Genomic DNA, 24741 nt, shown 5'->3' on the forward strand with positions numbered 1-24741 from the left:
CAGGTTAAGGACCCGACGTTGTTGTCACTGCTGTGGCACAGGTTCGATCCTCGGCCTGGGAACTTATTTATGCATGCTGTGGGCACAGCCAAGAAGAAAAGATAAAAAAACAAAAAATTACAGCTGTTTTTAAGTGGGGCACCAAAATCTGAAAGGAACATTGCCATACGGAGAGAAACACTTCCTTTTTGTTTGTTTGTTTGTTTTTGTTTGGTTTGTTTTTTTTTTTTGCTTTTTTTTTTGCTTTTTTTAGAGCGGCATATGGAGGCTCCCAGGATAGGGGTCTAATTGGAGCTGTAGCTGCCAGCCTACACCACAGTTACAGCAACACCGGATCCTTAACTCACTGAGTGAGGCCAGGGGTCGAACCTGCGACCTCATGGTTCCTAGTTGGATTTGTTTCTTCTGAGCCATGACAGGAACTCCCAGGAAACAGTTCTTTAATTAAATGTCTATAAACTGCCACCTGTTAATTCCTCAACTTCTTCCTGTTTATCACTGACATTGGACATGTCATTTCAGGACATGAAGTGAGGAACGTGTACCCTCTGGACAGCTCACCTTGTCCTGGGCAAAGAGAGATTCAGCAATTCCTTGGAGAAGAACAGGAACCACAGCCCAGAGAGGGTCAGCTTCCTGCCTGGTGTCACACAGCCCTGGAACTCCAAGAGTCCCCAGCTTCAAACGTGAGTTCAACTGTGCGTGAGGTTCCAACCCCAGCCTCCAGGCTGACCCCTGATGGCCTCCTCCTTCCGACTTCTCAGAAAAAAAAAAAAAAAAAGGCAGGCCAGGAAGCATCCATCATGGGCTGTCCAGCTGGGCCGGAGGGGCAGAGGTCAGCGAGGAGGTGACCTCTAGATCTCCGTGGGGACCAGGATCCGGTGGGGCTGGGGGTGAGAGGCTGGAATTTTTCCCACCCTGAGACTTTCCTGCGTCAACCCAGGAGGGCGCCCTGGATGCCGCCAGCCCTGCCCCCAACCTCCTTCCTCCTGAGATACAGCTTCCCGGCTAAGGAGGGGGGAGGGGGGCCATGCCAAGGCAAGGCGGAGCCACCAGGCCCAGGGACGAGGCACTCTGGGACTGACAGATGGCAGGACCCTGGCTCTGAGAGGCTAAGGGCCTGCCCTGCAGTCACGCAGCCTTGGGGACGTGGTGCGAACGGGGTGGCCCGCAGCGTCCACTGCCCTGCCCAAGAGTTGGACCCTGGCCCGGCCTTGGGTGTGTGAGAAGCCCTTGGCCCTGGGCCCTGCCCTCGGTCCTTCCTCCCCCCCATACACTGGGGACTCAGCCCTTCCTTGTGTTAAATAGAAACCTCTTTATTCTAAGTATCACACGTTCCTTAATACACTGGATGGAGGCCAGACCTTGAGGTGAGGGGAAAGGGGGGGCTGGGATATTTCTGTAGAGCCTTCCAGAACACCACCCACCGCACACTAGGCTGGGGAGGTGGTGCTGGGAACGAGCTTCGTGGCCTTGGGAAAGTCCTTATGCCTTCTGGTCTGTTTCTCTTCTGGGGGTTTGGGGGTAGGGGAGGCGTCCTCTAAGGATCTTTCCAGCCCAGGGGTCTGCGGGCCCAGGCAGGCGGTCTGGAGGATGGTGGGTCAGCAGCAGAGAGTGGGGGACACCGAGGCGGGGCTGGAGAGTCTCAGCGTTGGGCCCGGGCCCGGGATGGAGACGGGGGCCGAGGCCAGGGCAGGCAGGCCAGCTGGGACAGGGGGAGGCGGCCCAGGAAGAGAGGGAGGCCGAGGCAGAAGGGCGGCCGGGGCACAGGGATGTCTGCGAAGAAGGGGCGGTCCCGAGGGCGTGACAGGCTGCCCCCCTCCGACAGTTCCAGGTCCCGGGCCACCGCCAGGATCTCATGGCGGGCGGAGGTGCGTCGGAGGCCCCGCATGTCCAGGAGGGCTGCCACATGCTTCCGCCTGGGATAGAGGAGGGGACAGACAGGGGCATGGGGTTCTCTGCTCGAGGTGCTCCCAGCCCACCTGTGGGCCACACCGGACTGTCTGTTCCAGACCCTGCTCAGCTCTGGAGCCCCTTTGCTGCCTCCAGATTCCTCCTCCATAGCAGCCCCCCTCCCAGATCCCACCCCTCCCGCCAACCCCCCTCCAGAATTCCCTCCCAACCATTTCCAAATCCTCCTCCTCGTAGGATTCCAGAACGCTCTCCTCCGAACCCAACACAAGAACCTTCCTTTTCACCCCATCTCAGCTTCTGATCAAAACTAACCTTCCATCTTCACCCCCAACTTAGCTCAGGCAGCTCCTGCATTTCCAGTCTGGTACCCGTCCGCCTGTTTAAGCTCTGGACTCGCCAGCACCCTTAACTTCACTTGCATCTCAAATGGCCCCACATCATCACGCAAATCTAGCCCGGAAGTGCTCACCTGCATCCCCATCCTAACCCGAACCTGGCCTGGAGGCAGGTATAGAACCTTCTCCAGCACTTGTAGTTCCAGGGCCCTCCTCCAGCTTGGACCTTGGAACACTCACCTCACCTCTAACCCATTCCTGGAATTGTTCTCCACCAAAACTGTACTCTGGAACCTAAAATTAACCTTGGGGGCCTTCGCTCTCACCAGAAACTTTGTGCTCAAAACTAACTCTGTTCTTCCCCCCGAATCCAACGCAATGGATTCGCCATTGTGAATTCACCCCAATCTCAGCTCCAGATCACAGAGCCCAAACTCAACTCCAGAGTCAACATCATGTGTCAACCCAAGATCCTGAATCCAACCTTCATTTCCAGAACTTTCATTTCAGAGTTCTAGGGTCTTTACCATCTTGTTCAACCCAGCTCAGGGTCTTCACCTTCCTATATCCCAGCTTTAAAATCTCTACAGGTCCAAAGCATTCATCCAGAATGGGGCTCAAGAACCTTGCAGCTCAACTGAGCCCCAAAACACAGCCCCCAAACTCCGCTTTGGAACCCCTCCTCCCAGTTTGGGACCTTTCAAATGGAGCTTCAGGTTCAAGTTCAGAAACCCCATTCCAGCAGGAATGTGGAGACCCGGCCCCCGGGGGACTCCAGAGTTCTGTGTCTTCCCAAGGACAGGAGCCCCACACCTCAGAACCAGCACCATCCATCCTGAATCAGTTCCAAAATCTTCACCTTCAGCCCCAAGCCCTCAACCTACGCCCACAGCTGATGCCTCACTCCCAGGTCCTGTGCGGGTTTGTCTCTCTGGAGATGAGTGTCTGTCTGCCTGACTAGCACTGTAGGACTGTCACCAATGCCACCAGCCATGAGCAAGTGGCAGCGCTGTGTGGTGGTCAGGTGTACCAGCTTTAGAGCCTGCTGCCGGGGTTCAAGTCCCAGCTTTGCTGCTTACTAACTGTGACATTTTGGATAAGCTATGGGATTTCTGCCTGCCTTCCATTGGTGCTAAGTCCTTAGAGTGGTGCTGCCTTTTAATTACGAATATGTTCTAAAAGAGCTTTTATTCTAAAAAACCTCTTAGAATACCTCTTACTTATAGAGTGGGTGTATAGGATGCTGAGGTAAGGCCTCAATAAGCAAGAATTGGTATTGTTTCTGCTGTCACCACGGTGATGCTATAGAAATTGACAAGGATGGTTCTTTAATAATCCTATGAAAAGAGTAATACGGTCCCCATGGACCAGAGGAGGGCGCTGGGGCTCAGCGAGAACTGCAGAGAAAGTTCATGGTCCATCAGCAGCTGAATCGCGCCTGCCACTGTCCCAGTGCGTGTGCGCCCGTGTGCCCGTGCGTGTCCCCGTGTCCCCCGCGGCTCCCCCTGCTGGGCCGGCCCTTCCTGCCGCCGGGCGGCCCTGCGACCCCCCTGCCCCGGGCTTCCTGTGACTGCTTGTTTGTTTGCGAGCCTGGTGGCGGCGGCGGCAGCGACGGCGGCGGCGGCAGGAGAAGGAGGGAAATCGTATTAATAATGCCCTGGTTCCAGCAGGAAACGGCCGTCAGACACGCTCGCCGCCTCCCTCCCTCGCCCAAGAGGCAGGAAACGCAGGGACGGATGCCAAGGCTCGGCGGGAGGGGCAGCGCGGGCAGAAAGGGACCGGCCGGCGTGGGGGTGGGGGTCTCACCTGATGTCTGGGTAATCCCGCACCAGCATCCCCACCTCCATCTGGATGCTGGGCGTGTCTTCCAGGTGCAGAACTTCGGCCAAACGGGGCACCACGGCGTCCAGCCACGAGGCCTGGGACTCCTGTGCGGGAAGGCACCCCCGGGTCACACTCTGGCCCCAGCCAACACCCACGCCCTCCAAACCACAGCCCCCCAAGTCCTCGCCTCTCCTGGCGCTTTTCTTCCCTCAAGCCGGGCAGAGGGCACCCTGTGGTCAGAAGTTATCTGGGACCTTTAGACATTTGAAGAAAAATCCACAGGATAAGCTACACCTAGTTCTGCAGATAATTTGGGGCTCAGAGACACCCCTCAAAACCCAGGCTGGCAAAATGTTCCTATGGGGGAAACTGTAAGGTATGCCAGCGAGCTCCCTCTCTTCTCTCTTATAATTACATGTGAATCTACAAGAATTGAAAAGAAAATTCCAATGATGCCAGGCTAGAAACTCTTGGATTAGCAGCTGAGAGAGACCCGGCCAGTCCTGCTGATGACAACAAGTAAGATTTGGTGATTTGAAATGTTTGCCTTTGGGAACCTCAGGTTCTAAGTTTCTGCTGCGTTTTGCTTCTCTCTGCGCTCAGAATAATAGCTCATGTTTAGGACCCCATGTCCTCAGGCCTTTTAGTGGAATGTAACTGATCTCATCCCCACAACAAACCATAGGGACCATCTTTCTCCTCGTTTGCGCCCAGAGCGCACTCTCACCGCTAGAAAGCTAGACTTTTTACTCACAGACGGCCAAGATCAGACCAAGATCAGAGAGTTACTATCGGCTGAGAGTTGGGCGACGGTCTAATTCTAAGCCCCCGCTCTGGGATTTCGAGTCCGGGGATTCGCGGAAGCCAAGGTTTTCCGCCGTTTTGGAGCCCCCCCTCGCCCCCCCTCGCCCCCCGACTGCACTGACCAGGCGTCGGAACAGCCTCTGCAGCTGCGCCGCGTCCTCCCGGAGCCTCCCGGTCACGCGACTGCGGGTCCGCGCGGAGCCACAGCGCAGGCGCCCGCGAAACAGGGGCCGCACATACTCGACCAGAGCCCGCCGGTGCAGCTCGGCCACCAGCGCCTGGGGACCCGGGAAGATGCGAGGGAGTGTGAGCCACCTGCCCGTGCCCTCTCCGGCACCCAACGGGAACCCCTCCCCATCCCCAACCCGCAGCAGCCCTCCTGACGGGTGACTCCTGTCCCGCCCCACCCTAATCACCCTGCGACCACCCTCCTACCTGCCCCTAAAAGATGCCCCAGCCCAGCCCCCTCCTCTTTCTCGGAGCTCCACCTCGCAGAGGCCCCCATCCCGCCTGCACCCCGCCCTATACCCCGGTACCTGCGGGCACCCTCCACCGCACCTGGAAAGGGTCTCTCCCGGCCAAGAGCTCTGGCTCCGCCCCCTCCCCCCCACCCCGCCCCGCCGCCCGGCTTCCCCCCCCACTCCTCCCCCATACATACCTGGTAAGGTTCGTCCTGCATCCTGCGCAGGGCCAGGGCCTTAGCGCCCAGCGCGCCCACGATGCCGTCCAGGGCCTCCGAACTGTTCAGCCACTTCCTGCGCATCAGCTTGTTGAAGTGCGGCTGGGTGGCACAGTGGGGAGACATTAACGCTCGCCTCCCTTCCGCCCTCTTTCTTCACTTACTTTGTCAACATGTGTTCCCCAAACCCTGCTCCAAGCTGAACCAGGGCCCCCGAGGTGCTGGGGGACCCAGCAGTGACGGAGACAGCCCGGCCCTGCCTTCCTGGGGCTCACAGTCCAGAAGGGAAGACAGAGCCCCCATAGACGGGGTGGCTGGCAAGCCCATCTAGATAATTCACCCCCCAATGAACAAGGAAAATGGGAAACCCTTGTTAAATGATTAAGACTTTCAAGACAAAGACAGCAGAGCTTTGTATGAAGCTAGGGCCCTTTGAAGGATGGGAGAGTGGGAGGGGGTGCCTGATGACTGCCCAGTGGAGAAACGGTGCTAGTCAGGGGACCGGAGCCCAGCGCACAGGGCTCCTGGGCTGTGTGAGAAGCTCCAGATTTCTGGTGAGGGCACTGGGGAGCCATGGCAGGTCCTAAGCAGGAGAGGGAGAGGGTCAGCTTTGTGCTTCGCTGAGATGATGGGAGGGGAAAAGACTGAGGCAGAAACGGGGGTCTCTGAAAGGAAGGGAAAGGGGTGAGAGGGGGTGAGGGGGGGAGAGAATGCAGGTGGTAGATTCATAGGATGTAGTGAGTGGCCACCTGTGGGGGGAGGGGAATGGAGGCCTCTGGATCCCGGAGGTGGGATGCGCGGTGGGTCTGTCCCTGAGAGGGAGGCTGGGAGGAGTGTGGGGGAGATGCTACAGCCAGTGGACACTGGGAGGTGAGGCACCTGGCCACCTCTGGAGTTGAGGGTCTGAAGGTCCCTGAGGCTCCCATTGGCCCAGCACTCCCTTCCTGCTCTCTCATCCCACCGTAGCCCCATTTTCTTTTTTAAATTTACTTTATCATTATTATTATTTTGTCTTTTTAGGGCCATACCCGCAGCATAGCGGTTGAATCCTATCTGCAGCTGCCGGCCTACACCACAGCCACAGCCACAGCCAGATCTGAGCCAGGTCTGCAACCTACACCACAGCTCACGGCAATGCCTGATCCTTAACCCACTGAGTGAGGCCAGGTATCAAACCCAAGTCCTCATGGATACTAGTCAGGTTCGTCACGGCTGAGCCATGACAGGAACTCCCCCATTTTCTGAACCTCCAAAAATGAGCCTTGTGGGCTTTTGTCGAAAAGCAGGTGCAGATTAAATGAGCTGATGCTCTGGGTACAGCATTCGACTCAGGATGTGTCGCTGTTGCCGTAAAGACTGTACATTTCGGAAGATCAAGATGGTCAATACCCCAGGGCCGGGACCCGAGCTAAGCACTTTCTGGCTGCAAGCCCCTTCCTTCCTCACAACCATCTGTGAAGCCGGAAATTCCTGGACCCATTTTCCAGATGAGCAAACAGAGACCCCAAGAGGAAAGCCAGTTGGCTAAGTCCCCCTACCTGAAAGCAGTACAGCCGGGGCTGCAACAAAAACTATATCATCCCCACCCCACCCCCTGCACACTTGCTTACTTGAATTCCCATACTGGTCCATGTAGTCATTCAACAAACACTCTCTGAACCCTTCCTGTGGCCCAGCCCTGGGTGGATCACCGGGGACACATCAGAGAATGCTTGGGGACACAGAGCAGAATGAGACAAACCAAATGCCAAGCTCTTGATTATGGCAAGCGGTTCGGGGAATCTGCATTCTGATCTGCTATTTGATGATATCAAGGAATTCTTGTTCCATTTGTCGGGTATGAAAATGCCATTGTGGGAGTTCCCCTTATGGCACCGCAGTAATGGACCCAACAAGTATCCATGACGATGCAAGTTCAAGCCCCGGCCCCACGCCGTGGGCTAAGGATCCAGCATTGCTGTGAGCTGTGGGGTAGGTCACAGACACTGGTGCAGATCCTGCATGGCTGTGGCTGTGACGTAGGCCAGCAGCTGAAGCTCCAATTCGACCCCTAGCCTGGGAACTTCCATAGGCCAAGGGTGTGGCCCTAAAAAGCAAAAAAAGAAAGAAAGAAAGAAAACGGCATTGTGGCTATGTTTGTTTAAAAAAGGATGAGTTCCTTATCTCCCGGAGATACAGGCTGCCGTGTCAATGGCTGATGATAGGAGATGAAAGGTGTGCTTGAAAAGAGCTCAGGGCAGGAGAGGAGGGGGCAGAGATGCAGTTAATACTTGCTGGAGCTGGTCCACAAGAGGTCATTCTGTCTACTGTTGTGTATGTTTGAAATTTTCCATAATAAGTTATTTTAGAAACATTCCAACAGATCCTTGCCCTTGAGAAACTAACATTCCAGTGGGAGGAGACAGACGGAAAAAAAAAAAAAAAAAGCAAAGGATATAACATGGCAGGTGGTGATAAGTGCTTTGGAGACAAACAGAGGGGGAGGGGATGCGGGAGTCTCAGGGGCTTCTATTTTATTTTGTTGACTTTTATCTATTTGTTTTGGCTGCATCCTGTGGCCTGCAGAAGTTGCTGGGCCGGCAATTGAACCCGCGCCACAGCAGCGACCCAAGCTGCTACAGTGACAATGCCAGATCCTTAATCGCTGCACCGTAAGAGAACTCCAGGGGCTTCTATTTTATTTTATTTTTTAATTTGTTAAATTATAGTTGACTTACAATGTTCTGTCAATTTCTGATGTACAGCAGATTGACCCAGTCATACATATATATGTATGTACAGTCTTTTTCTCACTTAGAGGCTTCTATTTTATTGTTGTTGTTGTCGTTTTGTCTTTTTGCCTTTTCTAGGGCTGCTCCTGCGGCATATGGAGGGAACTCCGGGGCTTCTATTTTAAATAGAGCAGTCAGGGGAGGTCCTTCTGAGAAGGTGACATTTGAGTCAAAACTTGAAAGGGGGTAAGGAGTTCCCATCGTGGCTCAGTGGTTAACGAATCCGACTAGGAACCATGAGGTGGCGGGTTCGATCCCTGGCCTTGCTCAGTGGGTTAAGGGTTCGGCGTTGTGGTGAGCTGTGGTGTAGGTCGCAGACACGGCTCGGATCCTGTGTTGCTGTGGCTCTGGCAGTAGGCCGGCGGCTATAGCTCCGATTCAACCCCTAGCCTGGGAACCTCCATATGCCTCGGGAGCAGCCCAAGAAATGGCCAAAAAAAAAAAAAAAAAAAAGACAAGAAAAACTTGAAATGGGTGAGAGAGGGGGCTCACAGCTACTGGAGGGAAGAGTAATCCAGGCAGAGGGAATAGCAGGTGCAAAGGCACTGTGGTTGAAGTGTGTGTGCCATGTTCGGAACAGCAAGGGGGCAGATGTGACTGGGGTGGAATAAGCAAAGAGGAAAGTGGGAGGAGATGAGGTCACAGAGGGAGAGGGCAGACCATGAGGGCCTTGGGGGCCACAGTGAGGACTTTGGCTTTTGCCCCGAGTGAGCTGGGAGCCATGAGGAGGACACAATCTGATCCACAACATGCACGGAGCATGCGTTACACCTGGGGACATGCACCCCTCTCAGTTCCCTTCCCCAGTATGCCCAGCAGCCCCGCCCCTGCCTCTGAACTAGGCATGCACAGGAGCCCAGAGGCGCTTGAACGAGGCTCCAGGGTCTAGGTGAGGCTGGGCAGGAGGTTGAGGGACCTCAGTGGGGAGGGCCTCCACCCAGTCCCAAGGCGCCTTCAGCTGATGCCTCTCTGTCCTCCACTTGACCATATCCCCCCACCTCTTTGTCCCCTCAAAAGGCCTAGACGTGGCCTTTCCCCCTACCTCTGCCTGCTTCCCGAACACTGAATCACCTCACCCCGGCCCACTGCCTCGCTCACCTGCAGCTCCTGGAACAGCAAGTCGGTCAGGACTTGGTGGCAGTGCCGGGTCACACGGTCCAGAGCGCTGGCAGCTGCTTCTCGGGCCGGCTCACTTTCGGGGGGCCCTACCCGGGCCAGGCGCTCCGCCAGGGCCCTGAAGGAATCAGTGGAGCCAAAAGTCAAGGAGCCCCATCATCTCAGCCCAGCCGCCTGTACCTGTTTCCCCTTGGACCCTATTTCGTGGGGCACAAGGGTGGCAAGTCAGATGGGGAGCTGGGAAACGTCAGGGGCTCTGGGGAGGGCCTGGGAGCTGAGAAATATCAGGGGGTGGGAGGGGCACTCCAGAGAATATCTAGGGGTCTAGGGGGCGAAGCGGAGAGGACGGAGTCTCTGTTTCTCTTGGTGCTTTTAATTTATTTTATTTTTAAAAATGCATTTATTGTCTTTTTAGGGCCACACCCATGGCATATGGAGGTTCCCAGGCTAGGGGGCAGATCAGAGCTGTAGCCTCTGGCCTCAGCCACAGCCACAGCAACCCGGGATCCGAGCCTCCTCTGCAACCTACACCACAGCTCATGGCAACACTGGATCCTTAACCCACTGAACAAGGCCAGGGATGGAACCTGTGTCCTCATGGACACTTGTCATATTGGTTTCTGCTGAGCACGAGGGAAACTCCCTCTTGGGGCTTTTTAGGTGAGCCCGGGGACAGCTCCATCCTAAAGGTCTATGATTCTAAGCGACTGTAATTCTCAAAGTCTGCCCTTCTCCTTGCTGGTCCCTGTAATGACCATCTCCATCACTGACAGGAGAAAAACCTGGCACTTTCTGCTCAAATCCCAGCAGACCCCCTGCTGGGAATGCATCCCTGAGCACACTTATGGCAGCGGACAGATGTGCCAGGTTTTTCTGCGTGCAAGAGTGGAAGCCACTGTCCTGCCACTGGAGACAGATTAAATAAATAATGACACATCTCAACAGTGGAAGACAGTTCAGATATGAAAAAGGAATGTAGGGGGAATTCCCTGGTGGCCTAGAGGTTAAGGATCTGGTGTGGTCACTGCAGTGGCGTGGGTTCAATCCCTGACCTGGGAAAGGAATGTGGGAACTCTTCAGGCCTTCAGAGAAAGATCTCCAAGGTGTGAAGGGGAATAGGGGAGAGTGTGTTCAATATTCTACCATGTGTATTTTTTTAAAGAGGAAAAGGAATAATATGTATGCACACAGTTAAATATATGTGCTTGTTTGTATGAAATATGCATATGCATGCTATATATGCATATGCATGAAGTACATTTATGCATATTTACACATATTTGCCAGTAAATGTATCAAATACTCCTGCAAAGCTACAGAAAACATTAGCAGTAACTGGGGGGAGGGGGCGTGGGGGAGGGAGGCTTTTCACTGGATGCCGTATTGTATCGTGAATCTTGAACCATGTGAATGAATTCCTAGTTTTTAAAATTCAATTAAAAATAAGTCAACTAAAAAAAAGGGAGGAGGAGTTCCCGTCTTGGTGCAGTGGAAATGAATCCGATTAGGAACCATGAGGTTTCGGGTTCCATCCCAGGCCTTGCTCAGTGGGTTAAGGATCTGGCATTGTCGTGAGCTGTGGTGTAGGCCACAGATGTGGCTCAGATCTGGCATTGCTGTGGCTGTGGCATAGGCCTAGGGACCCTCCATGTGCCACAGGTGTGGCCCTAAAAAGACAAAAAAAAGTTAATAAAAAAGGAAAGATAGCATTTTTTAAAAAAGTAATTCCTAGAGTCTGGCTTCTAGGTTCCTCTATTTCTAACACTCCTTTGTTCTGATTACAGTTCTCGTGCTCTGTGATGCTATAGTTTTTTCAGGACCCCCAGGTGTTATACTTCTGAGGAGACCTGTATATGCCTCTCAGGGCCAGCCCTGCAGTCCCCCCGCCCAGGAGCTGGGCACCCCACATCAGCTTGTCACTTGGAACTGGGCTTCTCCCTCACACATCGTGGGTGCTCTCACCTCAGGGGGGGCCCGCAATTGACCAGGGAGATGGTCCTGCTGATATAGGTGTCAGGCGGCAGCTCCCGGACGCCTGGGTTCTCATGGAATCGTTCCACACGCTGCTGGAAGCTGGTGGGAGGAGAGAGGGCGGCCGACAGATGGAGCACTGCTGGATAAGGGTCCCCGGCTGGGCACTCAGCCCGGCACAGCCTGTGATCCCCACTGAGGCAGCCCTGCCCATCCCGACGGGGTTCTTTCATCTCTCCTCTCTCCCTTGGATCGGGGTCCAGAGGCCACACACCCCAGACCTGTGCCCTGCCCCCCAGCCCTCCATACCTCTGCAGGAACTCTGCCAGCCCCCCCAGGCAGCAGTGGGCCATCCGCTCCCCAAACTCCTGGCTGATGCGGGGCGCTCGCTCGGTGTGCTCTTCCAGCAGCTGTGTGGGTCCAGGGGAATGAGAAGGGGTGAGGAGGGTGCGAGGTCCCACTTTCCCGCGCAGCGGATTCTCCTTCCGCTTCCCAGCCCCTACCTCACACACATCCTGTGCCAGGCTGCTGGACCAGTCCTCCGTGCTTCCCCAGTGCTCCTCATCCTCCTGCAGCACTCGAAGGAGGGCTGCCCTCGTCTGAGCCTGGAGCGGGGAGGCCAGGGGAGAGGCAGAAGTCAGGGTGCCTGGGAGCCTCTCCCTCCTTTCTGTGTCCCCCTCCCCACAAATCCCAGGATCTTAGTCCCCAGAAGGTCTGGATTCTACCTGTGAGGCTCATGAAGGTGACGCTGGGGAGAGAACCTACACCCCAGACCGCCCCAGCCCCTTCCTTTCCTAAATCCACAATTAGAGCTTGATACCAAGGAGCCTGTGGTTTTAAGCCTCCTCCCGCTAAGAGCCAGAGGGCTCAAGGGTTTATGCTCTCATTATCTGACGATGCTAAGGCTGCTCTCAGGTTCTGCAAAACAACGGATTTCCAAAATCTGTGATTCAAGAATTCTGAGGGTCTGGGGTTCTAAGGTTTCCGCATCTCTGATTCTCGGGTCCCATGTGTCTCCACTTCGGTGAGTCTGAGACGCTGGACTTGTTGATCTCTCAGCGTCAAAGCGCTCAGTCTGGGGCTGGGGTGGGACTGGCTTTCAGGTGGAGAAACACCCCCCTGGCTGGCATGGGTGTTTGTGGCTGGGCCATTCTGCTTAGCAGTGTCTGTGCCCAGCCAGTTATTAGCCGTGTTTACTGCCAGCCCTGCTGATAGGTGGAGAGGCTTTGACGGCCCTCCTGCTGTGAGCCTTTGGGTCTGAGGTTCTGTGACTGACTCTCCTGCTGTAAGATTTGAAGCGTCTGAATGCATCGAACCTTCCATGGGTGTCTCTACGCCCCGCCGGGTGTGTAGGATACACAATACGTAACATGTCTCTGTCTTTTGGACAGAACTCAGAGGTCTACAGTTTTCAGGGGAGACGTGAAATAGAGAAAGGGGGTGGGGGAGAGGCCCTCCAGCTCCTGTGACCCCTCCCTCTCTGCCAAGAGCCTCCCCGCTCCCTAATCACCAATGTCAAGTTCCGGGTACCTTAACGTCTGTGACACATTCATCCTCCAAGCCACGAAGGGTGCCAGGGGACAGAAGGGGCCCCAGCTCCCCATTCTCCAGGGCGACCATGTCCACCAGACCTAGGACCTCTCTGGGGGTGGGGGTGAGAAAACAGGGGTCTGTGAGAGGTGGGGCTAGGCCGCCGAGCCCCTCCCCATTCCCATCCCTGTGCACCCTGTGTGTCTGTTGACCTGGGCCACTCCCTTCCTCTCTTGGGGCCTGCTTTGCTCATCCCTCACAGGAAGTCTCTGGACTTGTTGCTCTCCTGGCTCCAGCTCTCTGAGTCAGCTCCCTGATGGATGAGATCCCAGCAAGACTTGGAGGGGTCACGTCCAGGCTGGATGGTCCAGCACACAAGGTCTCACCCACTAGGGCTTCGCCACAGAGAAGCTCCCTGCCACTTCCATGCCTAGTCCCTACCCCTGCTCCTGGCCTCAGAGGCCTCCCCAGTCCATCCCTCCCACCCCACCCCCATCCCCACTTGCTTCTACAGCCTTGCCAGTGGTGCCAGCCTGGGCAAGACATCACTCTCCCCACCGCCCACACACCACCAGGCTCTCGCTCATGGTATCCTCTCAGCCAGCAGCACCATCTCCCTGCCAGTCAGCCTTAACTCATGTCTCACCATCCCAGGCTCCCTACCCAGCCTCGTCTCTAACGGAGGGTGTGTGAATGTCATTACTATATATTCCCAAAGGGGATCTAGGGAGTCCGTGTTGGTAACTGCTGCCGTCCCATTCTTCTGGTGATAGCATCCTGTTTGGTCTGAGGAACCACTCACCCACGTCACCCTCCAACGTGTGTTTTGGGGTGGCTAACTCCCTTTTCCCTGGAGTGGGTAGTGACCTGGTCATAGCTAATCACCTATTCCAGCGACACACACACACACACACACACACACACCCTCCCCCCTCCAAGAATGGATCTATTTTAAGATCCAAAGGCAGGATGGTTATAAGATTCTAGGACTGGGAGGGTCAAGGGTACTCAGGTTCTAGATGCCAAGATTATAGAACTCAAGGGACCCAAAGTGCTACCATCCTGAAACTGGAAGGATCAACAGTGTCAAGGTTCTAGAACCCAAGGAGGGGACAAAGCGAAGGCTGAAGATTCAAAGGCTCATTGGTGCCAAGGTTCTAGGATTGAAAGTGTCATCAGTTCTAAAGTTCTACCATTAGGGAGCTCCCTGGTGGCCTAATGGTTAGAGGTCTGGCATTGTCACTGAAGTGGCATGGGTTCCATCCCTGGCCTAGGAATTTTTGCCTGCCACGGGGCGTGGCCCTCCCAAAAGTCTAAGCTTGGAAGAGTCATCCGTGCTAATGCCCTGGGATCTAAGGCAGGAGCAGAGTGAGGCTTCTAGAATTCTAAGGGTCACCAGTGCCAAGATTTTAGAATGAGAAGGGTCATGGGCACGAAGATTCTAGGACTAGAGGGGCGGGCAGGGCTTATATTCTGGGTGTTAAGTGCTGATGACTTTAAGCTCCTTGGACAGGGAGGATCAGCAGTGTTAAGGTTCTAGAACCAGAAGGATCCGTGTTACTGAGGTTCTAGCTCAGGAAGCGTGGAGAGCGCTAAGAGGCTCGGCTTGTAAATGTCACCAGTGCAGAGTCTGGAAGGGTTCACGATGTTAAGGTTCTGGGATTGAAGGTCCAGGGTGCTTAGGACGTGAAGAGGCCAGGGCTGGAGGGGGTAGGGGGAACCAGGGTTCTGCGCGACCCGGGAGCGGCCGGGCCCCGGCTCACCTGGGGTACACCTGGTTGTGCCAGTGCAGCAGCGCGTAGCGGTCGGTCAGCGGGAGCCTTCGGCGGGCGGCGGCTCCGATCCACTCGGCCAGCGCGCCGTGGTAGCCGCGCAGGTAGACGCCAAAGGCGCCCAGGCCGGCGGGGTAGGAGGGCGCCAGGCGGCCCCGCACTACGCCCATATCCTCCAGCAGCCGCCCCCGCAGCGCCTCCAGCTGCCCCGCCAGGCCTCCGGGCGCCCCTGGCGCGGCCGCCTCCAGGCGCTCCCGGGCGGCGCGTGCCACCGCCTCGGCCCAGCGGGCGCGCAGCTTGCGGGCCGCCTCGGGTCCCCGGCGCCCGTCGGCCGCCTCCTCCTGCACCAGCACCTGGCCCAGCTGCGCCACGGCGCCCGGCCCGGCGCCCGCGCCCGGCCCGGGGCCCGCCAGCGTCTCGCGCACCAGCGCCCACAGCTCGCGCTGCAGGGCCTCGTACAGCAGAGCCACGTCCCGCGCCCGGCGGCCCCCGCCTGAGGGGCTGCCCGCGCCTTCGGTTTTGGGTGGCACGGGTGCGCCGCCCCCCGACGACGCCAGCTCTTCGGCCTCCAGCTCCAAGATGTGCTCGTCGGCGCGGGCGAGCTCGCGCTGCTGGATCAAGCCCAGGATCTCCAGCACTGTGGGCGCAAAGCGGGAGATCAGGGGCATGAAAACCGGGCGGGCATTGGGAGGAGGCGGAATGTGTGGAGCCAGAGGAGTCCAGGCGTTTCGGGAGAAGGGGCCGGGAGGAGGGCGTCAGGTGAGGGCTTGGGGGTGCTAGGAGAAGGGAAGGGAGGAGAAAGTTGAGGGCAGGGGGAACGAATCCGACTAGGAACCATGAGGCTGCGGATTCGATCCCTAGCCTCGCTCGGTGGCTTAAGGGTCTGGCGTGGCCGTGAGCTGTGGTGTAGGTCGCAGACGCAGCTCAGATCTTGCGTGGCTATGGCTGTGGTGTAGCCGGCAGGTGTAGCTCCGATTGGACCCCTAGCCTGGGAGCCTCCCTATGCCGCGGGTGCGGCCCTAAAAAGACAAAAAAAAAAAAAAAAAGAAAGATGAGGGCAGGTGGGGGGGGCAGGGGAGGAGGGGGAAGAGGATGGAGGGAAAGCGGGGAGAGGTGGGGACTGGTGGGGGTAGGGGAGAGGGGGTGGGGGAGGGAAGTAGAGAGCCGGGACCTGGGGGAGGGGACAGGAGAAGGTTACGGAAGGAAGAGGGGCTTCGGCAATAGACCTCGAAAGGGAGTCTGAATGCGGGAAGGTTAAAAGACTGGAGGGTGCGTGCTTAGGGAGAGGATAAGGTGGGTGGGCGGAGTCAGAGGAAGTGGGGGTGGGGGTTGAAGGAGCAGGAAGGGGTTAGAGCTTGGGCGGAGGGGTCAAGACTGGGAGGAGGTTATTAGGGACTGGGTGAGGACAGGGGGAGCTGAGGGCAGCTAGGGTGGAAAAAGCGCATCAGGGCCAAAGAAAGGCATCAGAGGAAGTGGGAGATCAAGGGAGGGGAGTCAGAGCCAGGTAAGGGGGGAGAGGGATGGAGAGAGCCCTAGCCTGGTGGGTAGGGTGGGGGCTGGGAGCTGGAAAGAGGCTAGGAAGACCAGAGATGGGTTTTTTGGGGTGGGGACAGCTGGCTTCTGATGATTTCCCAACCTCTCCCCCCCCAGAAAGGGGAGCTATGGGGTTGGGAGGCCTGGAGTGGAGGCAGAGGGAGGGTCCCAGTGGCCCAGGGTTACCCCCAACACCTCCACCCCCTCCACTTCCTCCCTGGCAGAAAAACTATTTCCTGGCCAGTGCTATTTCTGCCCATCCGTTTCCAGAAGGCGGGGGCTCCAATCACCCCCTCTCACCTCCCTGTGGTGCCCTCCCAGTCCCTAGGGAGCAGGGGCTGAAATAGCCTCTGGCCAGGAGGCGGAGGGCATCAGAGGATGAAGAAAGGGCTCCCCAGCGCTGGGGCTGCAAGGGCTGGCCAGTGACGGAGGGGAGGTGTGGGGGCGGGTGGAGACAGGGACAGGGTTGGGTGGGGTTGAAGGAAGGTGGGAATGAGGGTGGGGATGAGGGAGTTTAGGGTTAGGGTGGGGTTGGGGTTGAACTCTGAAGAGGGAGGTGGGAAAGGAATTGGGAATGACATCTGGGGTTTGGGGTAAGGATGGGGTTGGAGATGAGCGTAGGGGAACGTTGAGGCTGGAAAGAAGCTCAAGATGGATGCGAGTTAGAAGTTTGGACTTAAGTCGGGATTAGGAAGGTGGACAGAGATGACACTGGAGGTTGGAAATGGGCGGTTAGGATTGGGACTCAGGATGGGGCTAGAGATGGGATTAAGAATGTAGGAAGAGGAATTCCCGTCATGGCTCAATGGTTAACAAATCTGACTAGGAACCATGAGGTTGAGGGTTCGATCCCTGGCCTCACGCAGTGGGTTAAGGATCTGGCGTTGCCGTGAGCTGTGGTGCAGGTCGCAGATGTGGCTCGGATCCTGTGTTGCTGTGGCTCTGGCGTAGGCTGGTGGCTACTCCTCCGATTAGACCCCTAGCCTGGGAGGAGATTGAGTTTGGGGTTCAGGTTGAAAATGGGGGCTGAGAGGGATTAGGAATTCGACTAGGACTGAAGGAGGAAACTGGGGAGGTGAATGGGGTTGAAGATGGAGTTGGGATGCCCTGGGGTTGGGAAGCGGCAGTGAGACTGAAGAGGGGAAGGGGTTGAAGATGCTTTAGGGGGATGCGACTGAGGATGGCATGAGAGCAGGGGAGTGGGCCATGGCATGGGGCTGGACCAGTTGGCGGTGGTCATGGTATTGGGCATGGCAATGAGGTTAAAAATGGTGTTCGAAGAACGGGCTAGACTGGGAATAAGCATGTGGCTGTGTCTCAAGGTGCAGACAGGCGATGGGGTTGGAAAAAGCGCTGGGGGCGGGGGGGGGGGGGGACCAAAAAGGCACTGAGGAGGTCATTGGGGTTGGGGAGCGTATTGGAGTTGAGGATAAAACTGGGGCAACATTATCAGTTGAATTGCGTTTGTCCCCCCACCAGGAAAAAAGATAGGTGAAGTCCTAACCCCCAGTACTTCAGAATGAACCTTATTTGGAAATAGGGTCTTTGTAGAGGCAATGAAGTTAAAGCGAAGTCACAGGATGGGGCCCTGATCCAGTCGGACTGGTGTCCTGATAAACAGGGGAAACCTGGACAACAAGATAGACGTGCACAGAGGAGGAGAAGATGTGAAGGCACAGAGAACAGTGTTCCCTTCGTGGCTCAGCAGTAAAGAACCCAACAAGTATCCATGAGGACGAGGGTTCGATCCCTGGCCTCGTTCCATGGGTTAAGACTCCGGCGTTGTCGTGAGCTATTGGTGTAGGTCGCAGACACAGAGAAAAGGCCAGGCGAGGAGGGAAGACTGGAAAGACGCACCTGCAAGCCAAGGAATGCCAGAAACTGCTGGCAAAGCACCAGGAGCTGGAAGAGGAGAGGGAAGATTCCCCTGCAGGTCTCAGAGTGGGCGGGGTTTGACCGCAGCCGGATTTCAGACCTTTTGCACTAAAGAGACTAAATTTCTACAGTTTGAATCCACCCAGTTTGCGGTCCTAACAGGAAACTAACACAGGTAGTGGAGATTTGGAAGGATGTAGTTGGGAGACAGGAGACATGAGCATGGCAGCGGGGCGTGTGAAGATGACGTCTGGACGTAAGTTGAAGCAAGGATGAAGCTGGAGGCTGGGGCTGGGTATTTAGGATCGGGATGGGGTTAGGGCTGGGATTCAGAGAGGGATGGAAGAGGAGTTTGGGGCTGAAGGAGGAGGTTGAGGTGGGATTGGTGTTAGGGGTGAGAGTTGGGGTTAAGGATGAGAACAGGGTAGTTAGGGAGGGGCACAAGGTCCAGGTCGAATGTGGATATTTTGAAAGGAGATGAGACGGAGTTGAATTCGAGGGTAGCAAGGGAAAGAGGGTTGACATTGGGGACAGGGAAGTTCCCGTGTGGTGCAGCAGAAACGAATCTGACTAGGATTCATGAGGATGCAGGTTCGATCCCTGGCCTTGCTCAGTGGGTCAAGGATCTGGCATTGCCACGAGCTGTGGTGTAGGTCAAAGACTGGGCTTGGATCTGGTGTTGCTGTGGCTGTGGTGTAGGCCAGCAGCTACAGCTCCAATTTGACCCCTAGCCTGGGAACCTCCATATGCTGTGGGTGCGGCCCTAAAAAAAAAAAAAAAAAAAAAAGACAGAAATTGGGGACAGGGATTAGAGAAGATGAAACCAAAGTTGGTGATTCCGTTGGACAAGGGGGTGACATTGAAGGTGGCAGGTGGAGAGTGGGACAGACTGGGGATGGGGGTGGCGTGAGGCTGAAGCTGGAGCTCAGAGATGGCGATTAGGGCCTCAGGAGGGGTGGGCTGGTCACGTACTTGGAGGTGGGCAGATGGAAAGCAGAGAAGTGAATGGAGATGGGGCCACAGGTGGAGACACTGTGATTCTCCCAGGACTGAGCCAGGGCTCCCCACTCACCTGACAATGGCTCCTTCATCTTTGGGGGCTCCGGGACCTTGGGCGGGGGCTCGGGAGCTGCCTCGCCCGCAGGCACCACCCTCTCAGCCAGCGATGCACGCCGGGGCTTGGGCCCGCGCCCCAGTCTCAGGAAGGCCAGTCTCCGTGCAGCCTCCCCAGCCGCCTCCTCGTTGCCCTGGGCTCGGGTCCCCTGAAGCCTGGCCAGGAGGCCGAAATCCGCTGAGCTCCTACGCATCCCCGGTGTCAGCACCCGGCCCAGGAAAGAGCGAGGCTGCCCATCCCCAGGGCTGCCCACTCGCCAGCCGGGGCTTCTACCCAGCCGGAAGGGGGCCAGGCCTGCCAGCTTCTCCAGGGTGGCGCGGCGGCGACATGATGTTCCGTTGGGCAGGGTCCCCAGCTCTCCGGTCTCTTCTTCTTCCAGCCCTGAGACTTCCTCAAAGGGGTTCCGAGAGGACCTCAGGGGCAGAGTCCCCGCCCGGGGCACCTTAGAGTCTGCCACCCCTAGGTTCTTCAGGATGGGCATTTTGACAGGTGGGGACCTAGGGAAAAAATAATGGTGGTATTGATGACGGGTGGCATTGATGGCAATGCCTTTAGGTACCCAGCACTTTGGGGCGTAAGTGGACTGAGCACTTACCCCTTAAATCTGCACAATCTCGTGAGGTGAGTTTTATCATTATGCCCATTTTGCCGATGAGGAAACTGAGGCTCGGAAGAGCAAAGGCGTTTGCCTAAGGTCCCACAGTGATTTGGGGACAAAGTCAGGGTTCGCATCCACACCTGTCTGATTCCACATCCCGGGTTCTTTCTCCTGCGCATCGGGGTGTTCAGACCCTTTCCCCACCTGACTCCAGCCCTGGAAGGTTCCTCATCTTAGTGGTTGAGAAACAGGCTCAGAGAGGGCAAGGGTCTTTGCCAAGGTGGCTCAGCCAGTGCAAGGCAGAGACTCTATGGTCTGGGACCCAGGCATCCAGGTCACACACTTGGGCACCTGATTCTCCTCCCCTGTCTAGTCAGTAGCCCTGTCACCTCTACCCCACCTGGTTCAGTCCTCCCCACTTACTGGGAAATATCCAGAATAGGCAGGCAAATCCGTAGAGACAGAATGGTTAGTGGGCAGGGAGAGGGGGGCTGGGACGGGACCACATAGCAAGTACAGAGCTTCCTTTCAGAGGAACTAGGCATGGGCGATGGCTGATAACACTGTGAATGTACAACAGGCCCCTGAACTGTACGCTTGAAATGGGTGATATGGTCAAGTTTACATTATGTAGATTTTAACACACACACACACACACACACACACACAACTTATTAGGCATTTGCCGTGGGCCCAGCCCTGTGTAGATGTTAAGATAACAGTGGTGGCTGAGGCAGACCCAGTCCCTGTCCTCTGGAAGCTTCCAGAATCCTACCCATTTCTTTCCTTTTTTTTTTTATCATCCTAATTAAAAAAAATTTTTATTATGGTTGATTTACTATGTTCTGTCAATTTCTGCTGTACAGCAAAGTGACCCAGTTATATGCATTCTTTTTTTTTTCACATTACCCGTTTTATCTCTTAAATCCCTGTCTCCTCCCTCTTCACTGCCCGCCCCCTTCCCCATTCCAGGCCCCCTCCTGCTCCCCTGCAGTAGCCTCCTCCCTGCTCTCCAGCCTCTAGTCTTCCAGGCCACCTCTGAGAACCTTGTTAGGGCTCAAACCTGCCCCTCCTCCTTCTCTGAACCTTCCATGGCTCCCCAGCGCCCTCGGGACAAAATTCAGTCCCCTCGCCTGCCACCTGCGCACCTCCCAGGGCTTTCCCACTTTCTCCTCCTCACTCCTGGCTCCCCTGGGTGTCAGCATCTGCTTCTACGCTGAAGCCTGTTCTCCATGCTCCATTCAGCCTTTAGCCTCCAGCCCAATGCCACCTCCTCCAGGAAGCCCTCCTGGAGGCCCAGGCTGAATCAGGTGCCCCCCTCATACTCCCACTCTGGGTCATCACTATCTGGGCCTGGATCTGTATTCCCTACTGGACTGTGAGCCCCAGGAGGGCAGAATCAGGGCTGTCTGGGTCACCTCTGTGTCCCCAGGTCTCAGAGCAGTCATTCTGGGAGTGATTGGGTGCTAAACAGGAAACAGAGGAAGGAGGCAAGGACTTCATTCCTTGTGGAGGAGGAGGAATGATTAGTCAAGCCGGGGAGGTCAGCAGGGAGCAGGCCACGCAGGGCCTGGAAAGCCACAAAGAAGGCTTTGGGCATTTTCCCCAGGGCACTGGGGAGCCATGGAAGGGTTCTTTCGTTTGTTTGGTGTTTGGTTCTTGTTTTTTTTTTTTTACCACACCTGTGGCATGCAGAAGTTCCCCAGGCCAGGGATCAAACCTGCACCACAGCTCTAACCAGAGCCACAGCAATGACAATGCTGGATCTTTAAGCCACAGAGCCACCAGAAACTCCCATGGAAGGGCACTTTGGAAACTGATGAAAGAGTCCGAACATTCAGAAAAGTATAGAAAACAAACTTAATATAATTCCCCCGTGCTTACAGTCCTTGCTGTATCAAAAGCAAACACTCGCTCTTTTTGATTCAGTTTGTTTGTTTTTTAAAGAATTAAACTTTGCAAATGCCCAGAAGCGCCCCCCCCCCCAAAAAAAAAACTCACTCGCTGATCCTGTGGGCTCTAGCCCTCTCCCAAGGAAAGCTGCAGCTGGAATATCCTGTCCACCAGCCAAGCCGACTTTGACTCTGTACCTACCCAGAGTGGTATCCAGAAATAACATATTGTTTCACACGGTTTTAAACTCTCTATAAATACCCTGTATCATACTACGTGTATCCCCTGCCACTTGCTTTTTTTCCTTCTCACATGCTACATGTGAGATGTATCCAGGCCAGTCTCTGTGGCACTAATTAATTTAAGTGTTGCGTACTATTCCACTGTGTGGCTGTGCCAAAACTACGTAGAGGATCAGATGTTCACACATCCTCCCATGGCTAGACATGTAGGTTGTTCTGGGACAGGTTAAGAGCAGGCGAGGGACAGGGTCAAGATTGGGCCGTGGGGAGTTCCCGTCGTGGCGTAGTGGAAACGAATCCAACTAGGAACCATGAGGTGGCAGGTTTGATCCCTGCCCTTGTTCTGTGGCTTAAGGATCTGGCATTGCCGTGCGCTGTGGGGTAGGTCACAGACATGGCTCGGATCTAATGTTGCTGTGGCTATGGGGTGGGCCAGCGGCTGTGGCTCCGATTCGACCCCTAGCCTGGGAACCTCCATATGCCACAGGTACGGCCCTAAAAAAGCAAAAAAAAAAAAAAAAGATTGGGCCGTGGGGGTGGGGAGTGGGGATGGGAGGCTGATGCAGAAGGGGGCCCCCAGTTGGCTGAGCCATGAATGACAGCACAGCCCTTGATGATGGGGAGCCCCTTTCTTTCCTCCCTGACTTCAGCCTCCAGATCTTAGCTGTTGTTTCTCAAGCCTCCAGTTCCTAGAAACACCTTTCCAGCCTCTCTCCACTCTCCAAGGTCCCCGATCCCCCAGGGGGGCAGTCACCATGGCAATGCTTGCCTGTGGCCCCCATGGTTGTGGACAGTCAATACCCCCCCTCCCACACACACACGCACACTGATTTCCCCCTCTTTCGTCTTCCAATCTGGCTTCGACATGCCTCCACATCTAAATGGCTCCATCATCCTAGACCTGGCTCCACTGTACCCCCAAAATATTCTACCTCCTCCTTGAAATAGAGAGCTCCAATTTCTTTCCAGCTGAAGACAACATCACCCAAACTAGATGTATTATTTTTCATCCAAACTAGATTTTTTTTTGGGGGGGGCGCACATGTGGCATATGGAGGTTCCCAGGCTAGGGGTCGAATCAGAGCTGCCTCTGCCAGCCTACACCACAGCTCACAGCAATGCCGCGGAGCAAGGCCAGGGATCGAACCCGCGTCCTCATGGATATTAGTCGTATTTTTAACCCGCTGAGTCACACGGGAACTCCCCATCCAAATTAGAGTTGACTTTCTCCACTGGTTCCCACCCCCAACCTGAATCTAACATCCCCAGACCATTTCCAACATCCTCAGACCGGGCTGCAACATTTTCCCCAAACTGCCCCCCCGCCCCGACGTCTTTCCCCTTCCTGGCTCCAACACCCACCTCTGCAAACTGACTGCGACATCCTGCCCCCTCCAGCCCCATCGTCTGCCTCCCAGTGCCCAGGCCCCTGACTCACTTCCGAGGCAACCCTTGAGCCCCCCAGCCTCCCCGCTCCCGCAGGATGTCTTGGCCACCAGAACTTCCCTCTTTGGGCTCCTCCTCCTCTTCCTCGCTGCCAGCCTCTTTCCCCAAAGTCACAGACCCTCTGCAGGCATCCGTCTTCTTTGCAGAAGGCATCACCTCCAGCAGGGCCGTGTCTTCTTAGGGAAGCACTCTTGCAGATTTTGCTGACAGCCCAATGCAGAACTTGCCCCCTCCCCAACAATCCCGGCACTGGCCCAACTTGTTTCAAACTCATCCACATCTGTGTCCCCAACCGCATTCCCCCCTCTGTCTCCCACTCCTTCTCCATCCCAACCCTTGTCCCTGTTCCCCTCTCAAAGACCCCATTTCTTGGGGATGGAGCCAAGCGCCCCTCCCTCTCCGGCTCAACCTTCCCACCTGCACTCAGAGAGCATCCCGGGAACCTCTCCTTCTCCTGGGTGGCTCCAGGCTCTCCCCAGCCAGCTGGCTCCTGCAGCCTGGATCCTCAGAGACCCCAAAGTCTGCCCTGCCCCTCTCCCTTCTCCCTCCGCCCTTTCACTGGCACCCTCCTGAGGTCAGGCCCTAAATTCTCTCTTCACCCCCAGCCTCTTCTGGCTTCAGGGCACACGTTCACCCCAATTCTGATCTAGTCCCCACATTCAGGGGGGCCCCTGGGGTGAGGGTGTGTAGGAATCCTGCCCACTCCTCCCGTGCACTCACCTCCTTGTTGGGGTCCCCCTGTCCCTCTGCTGTCCTGTCCTGAGGCCACTTCAGCCGGGACTGCTGAGAGCTTGGATCTGAGGAGGGGGGGTTAGAGGAGGTCAGTTTCCTGCCAGGAAACCCCTCCCTCTCTGGGGCCAGGGGCGGGAAGGACTTGTTATCTGTCTGCTCTTTTAGGCCAGGCTGCGGTTGCACTGGAAGAAGGACAAGGCTGCTGTCAGGTCCCCACCCTCGCCCCACCCTGGGGGCGGAATTGGCAGCCCCTGCCAGCTCTTCACACCTCCCGAGGTGACAACACCATCCTGGGTACCAGCACCCCCCTCCAGACACCCCAGCCTGGATATGGGCCCAAAGCTCTCTCTTGTGTTCCCTGCTCTGGGTGGACCTGGAGGAAGGTTCCGCTGGGCCAGGGACTGGGATTGGGGACCTAAGGGGGTGGCCCTGGGCATGGCTTTGGAATTGTGGGTCTCTCTGCCCCAAAGCCCCTGTCCCCAGGTCTCCATATGCCCCCTCCCCCCAGTTATCATCCGGGTCTCAGCTTGAGCCATTCCCCGACCAGCAAAAGCACTTCTGCTTCCTCTGGGTCCTCTCTCCTCCAGGCCGA

At 56.1% G+C, this 24741-nt stretch overlaps 2 protein-coding genes across 3 annotated transcripts in view; one reads left to right on the forward strand and one right to left on the reverse strand.

Annotated features, from left to right (window-relative positions):
* Positions 1-1381, forward strand: part of LOC125133116 (very-long-chain 3-oxoacyl-CoA reductase-like) — a 31267-nt gene extending 29886 nt beyond the window's left edge. Inside the window, exon 13 of the transcript XR_007136422.1 lies at positions 523-1381. The gene's annotated coding sequence lies outside the window, so the exon portion shown is untranslated. The remainder of the gene's footprint in view (positions 1-522) is intronic.
* Positions 1296-24741, reverse strand: EXOC3L2 (exocyst complex component 3 like 2). Of its 2 annotated transcripts, XM_047791178.1 has the most exons (13): positions 24694-24741; positions 24138-24214; positions 19197-19735; positions 14708-15353; positions 12945-13056; positions 11918-12019; positions 11724-11824; positions 11406-11516; positions 9426-9561; positions 5536-5658; positions 5000-5155; positions 4056-4177; positions 1296-1919 (listed from the first exon to the last, which is right to left on the reverse strand). In XM_047791178.1, the coding sequence occupies exons 3-13, from the start codon at positions 19717-19719 to the stop codon at positions 1646-1648; spliced, it is 2406 nt and encodes an 801-aa protein (XP_047647134.1). In that variant the 5' UTR covers positions 19720-19735; positions 24138-24214; positions 24694-24741; the 3' UTR covers positions 1296-1645. The 2 variants fall into 2 exon arrangements, with proteins under 2 accessions (XP_047647134.1, XP_047647135.1); XM_047791179.1 differs by lacking the exons at positions 1296-1919; positions 24694-24741 and adding an exon at positions 2120-3839 and having other exon boundaries at positions 24138-24316.

This window comes from Phacochoerus africanus, chromosome 8, assembly GCF_016906955.1.
Source record: "Phacochoerus africanus isolate WHEZ1 chromosome 8, ROS_Pafr_v1, whole genome shotgun sequence".
Taxonomy (NCBI): domain Eukaryota; kingdom Metazoa; phylum Chordata; class Mammalia; order Artiodactyla; family Suidae; genus Phacochoerus; species Phacochoerus africanus.

Coding starts and splice junctions, on each gene's coding strand:
- EXOC3L2 (XM_047791178.1), bottom strand. CDS start 19,719: ATGCCCATCCTGAAGAACCTAGGGGTGGCAGACTCTAAGGTGCCCCGG. Junction 12,020..12,944: donor AATGTGTCACAGACGTTAAG/GTACCCGGAACT, acceptor TCCCCGCTCCAG/GCTCAGACGAGGGCAGCCCT. Junction 9,562..11,405: donor AATTGCGGGCCCCCCCTGAG/GTGAGAGCACCC, acceptor TGATTCCTTCAG/GGCCCTGGCGGAGCGCCTGG.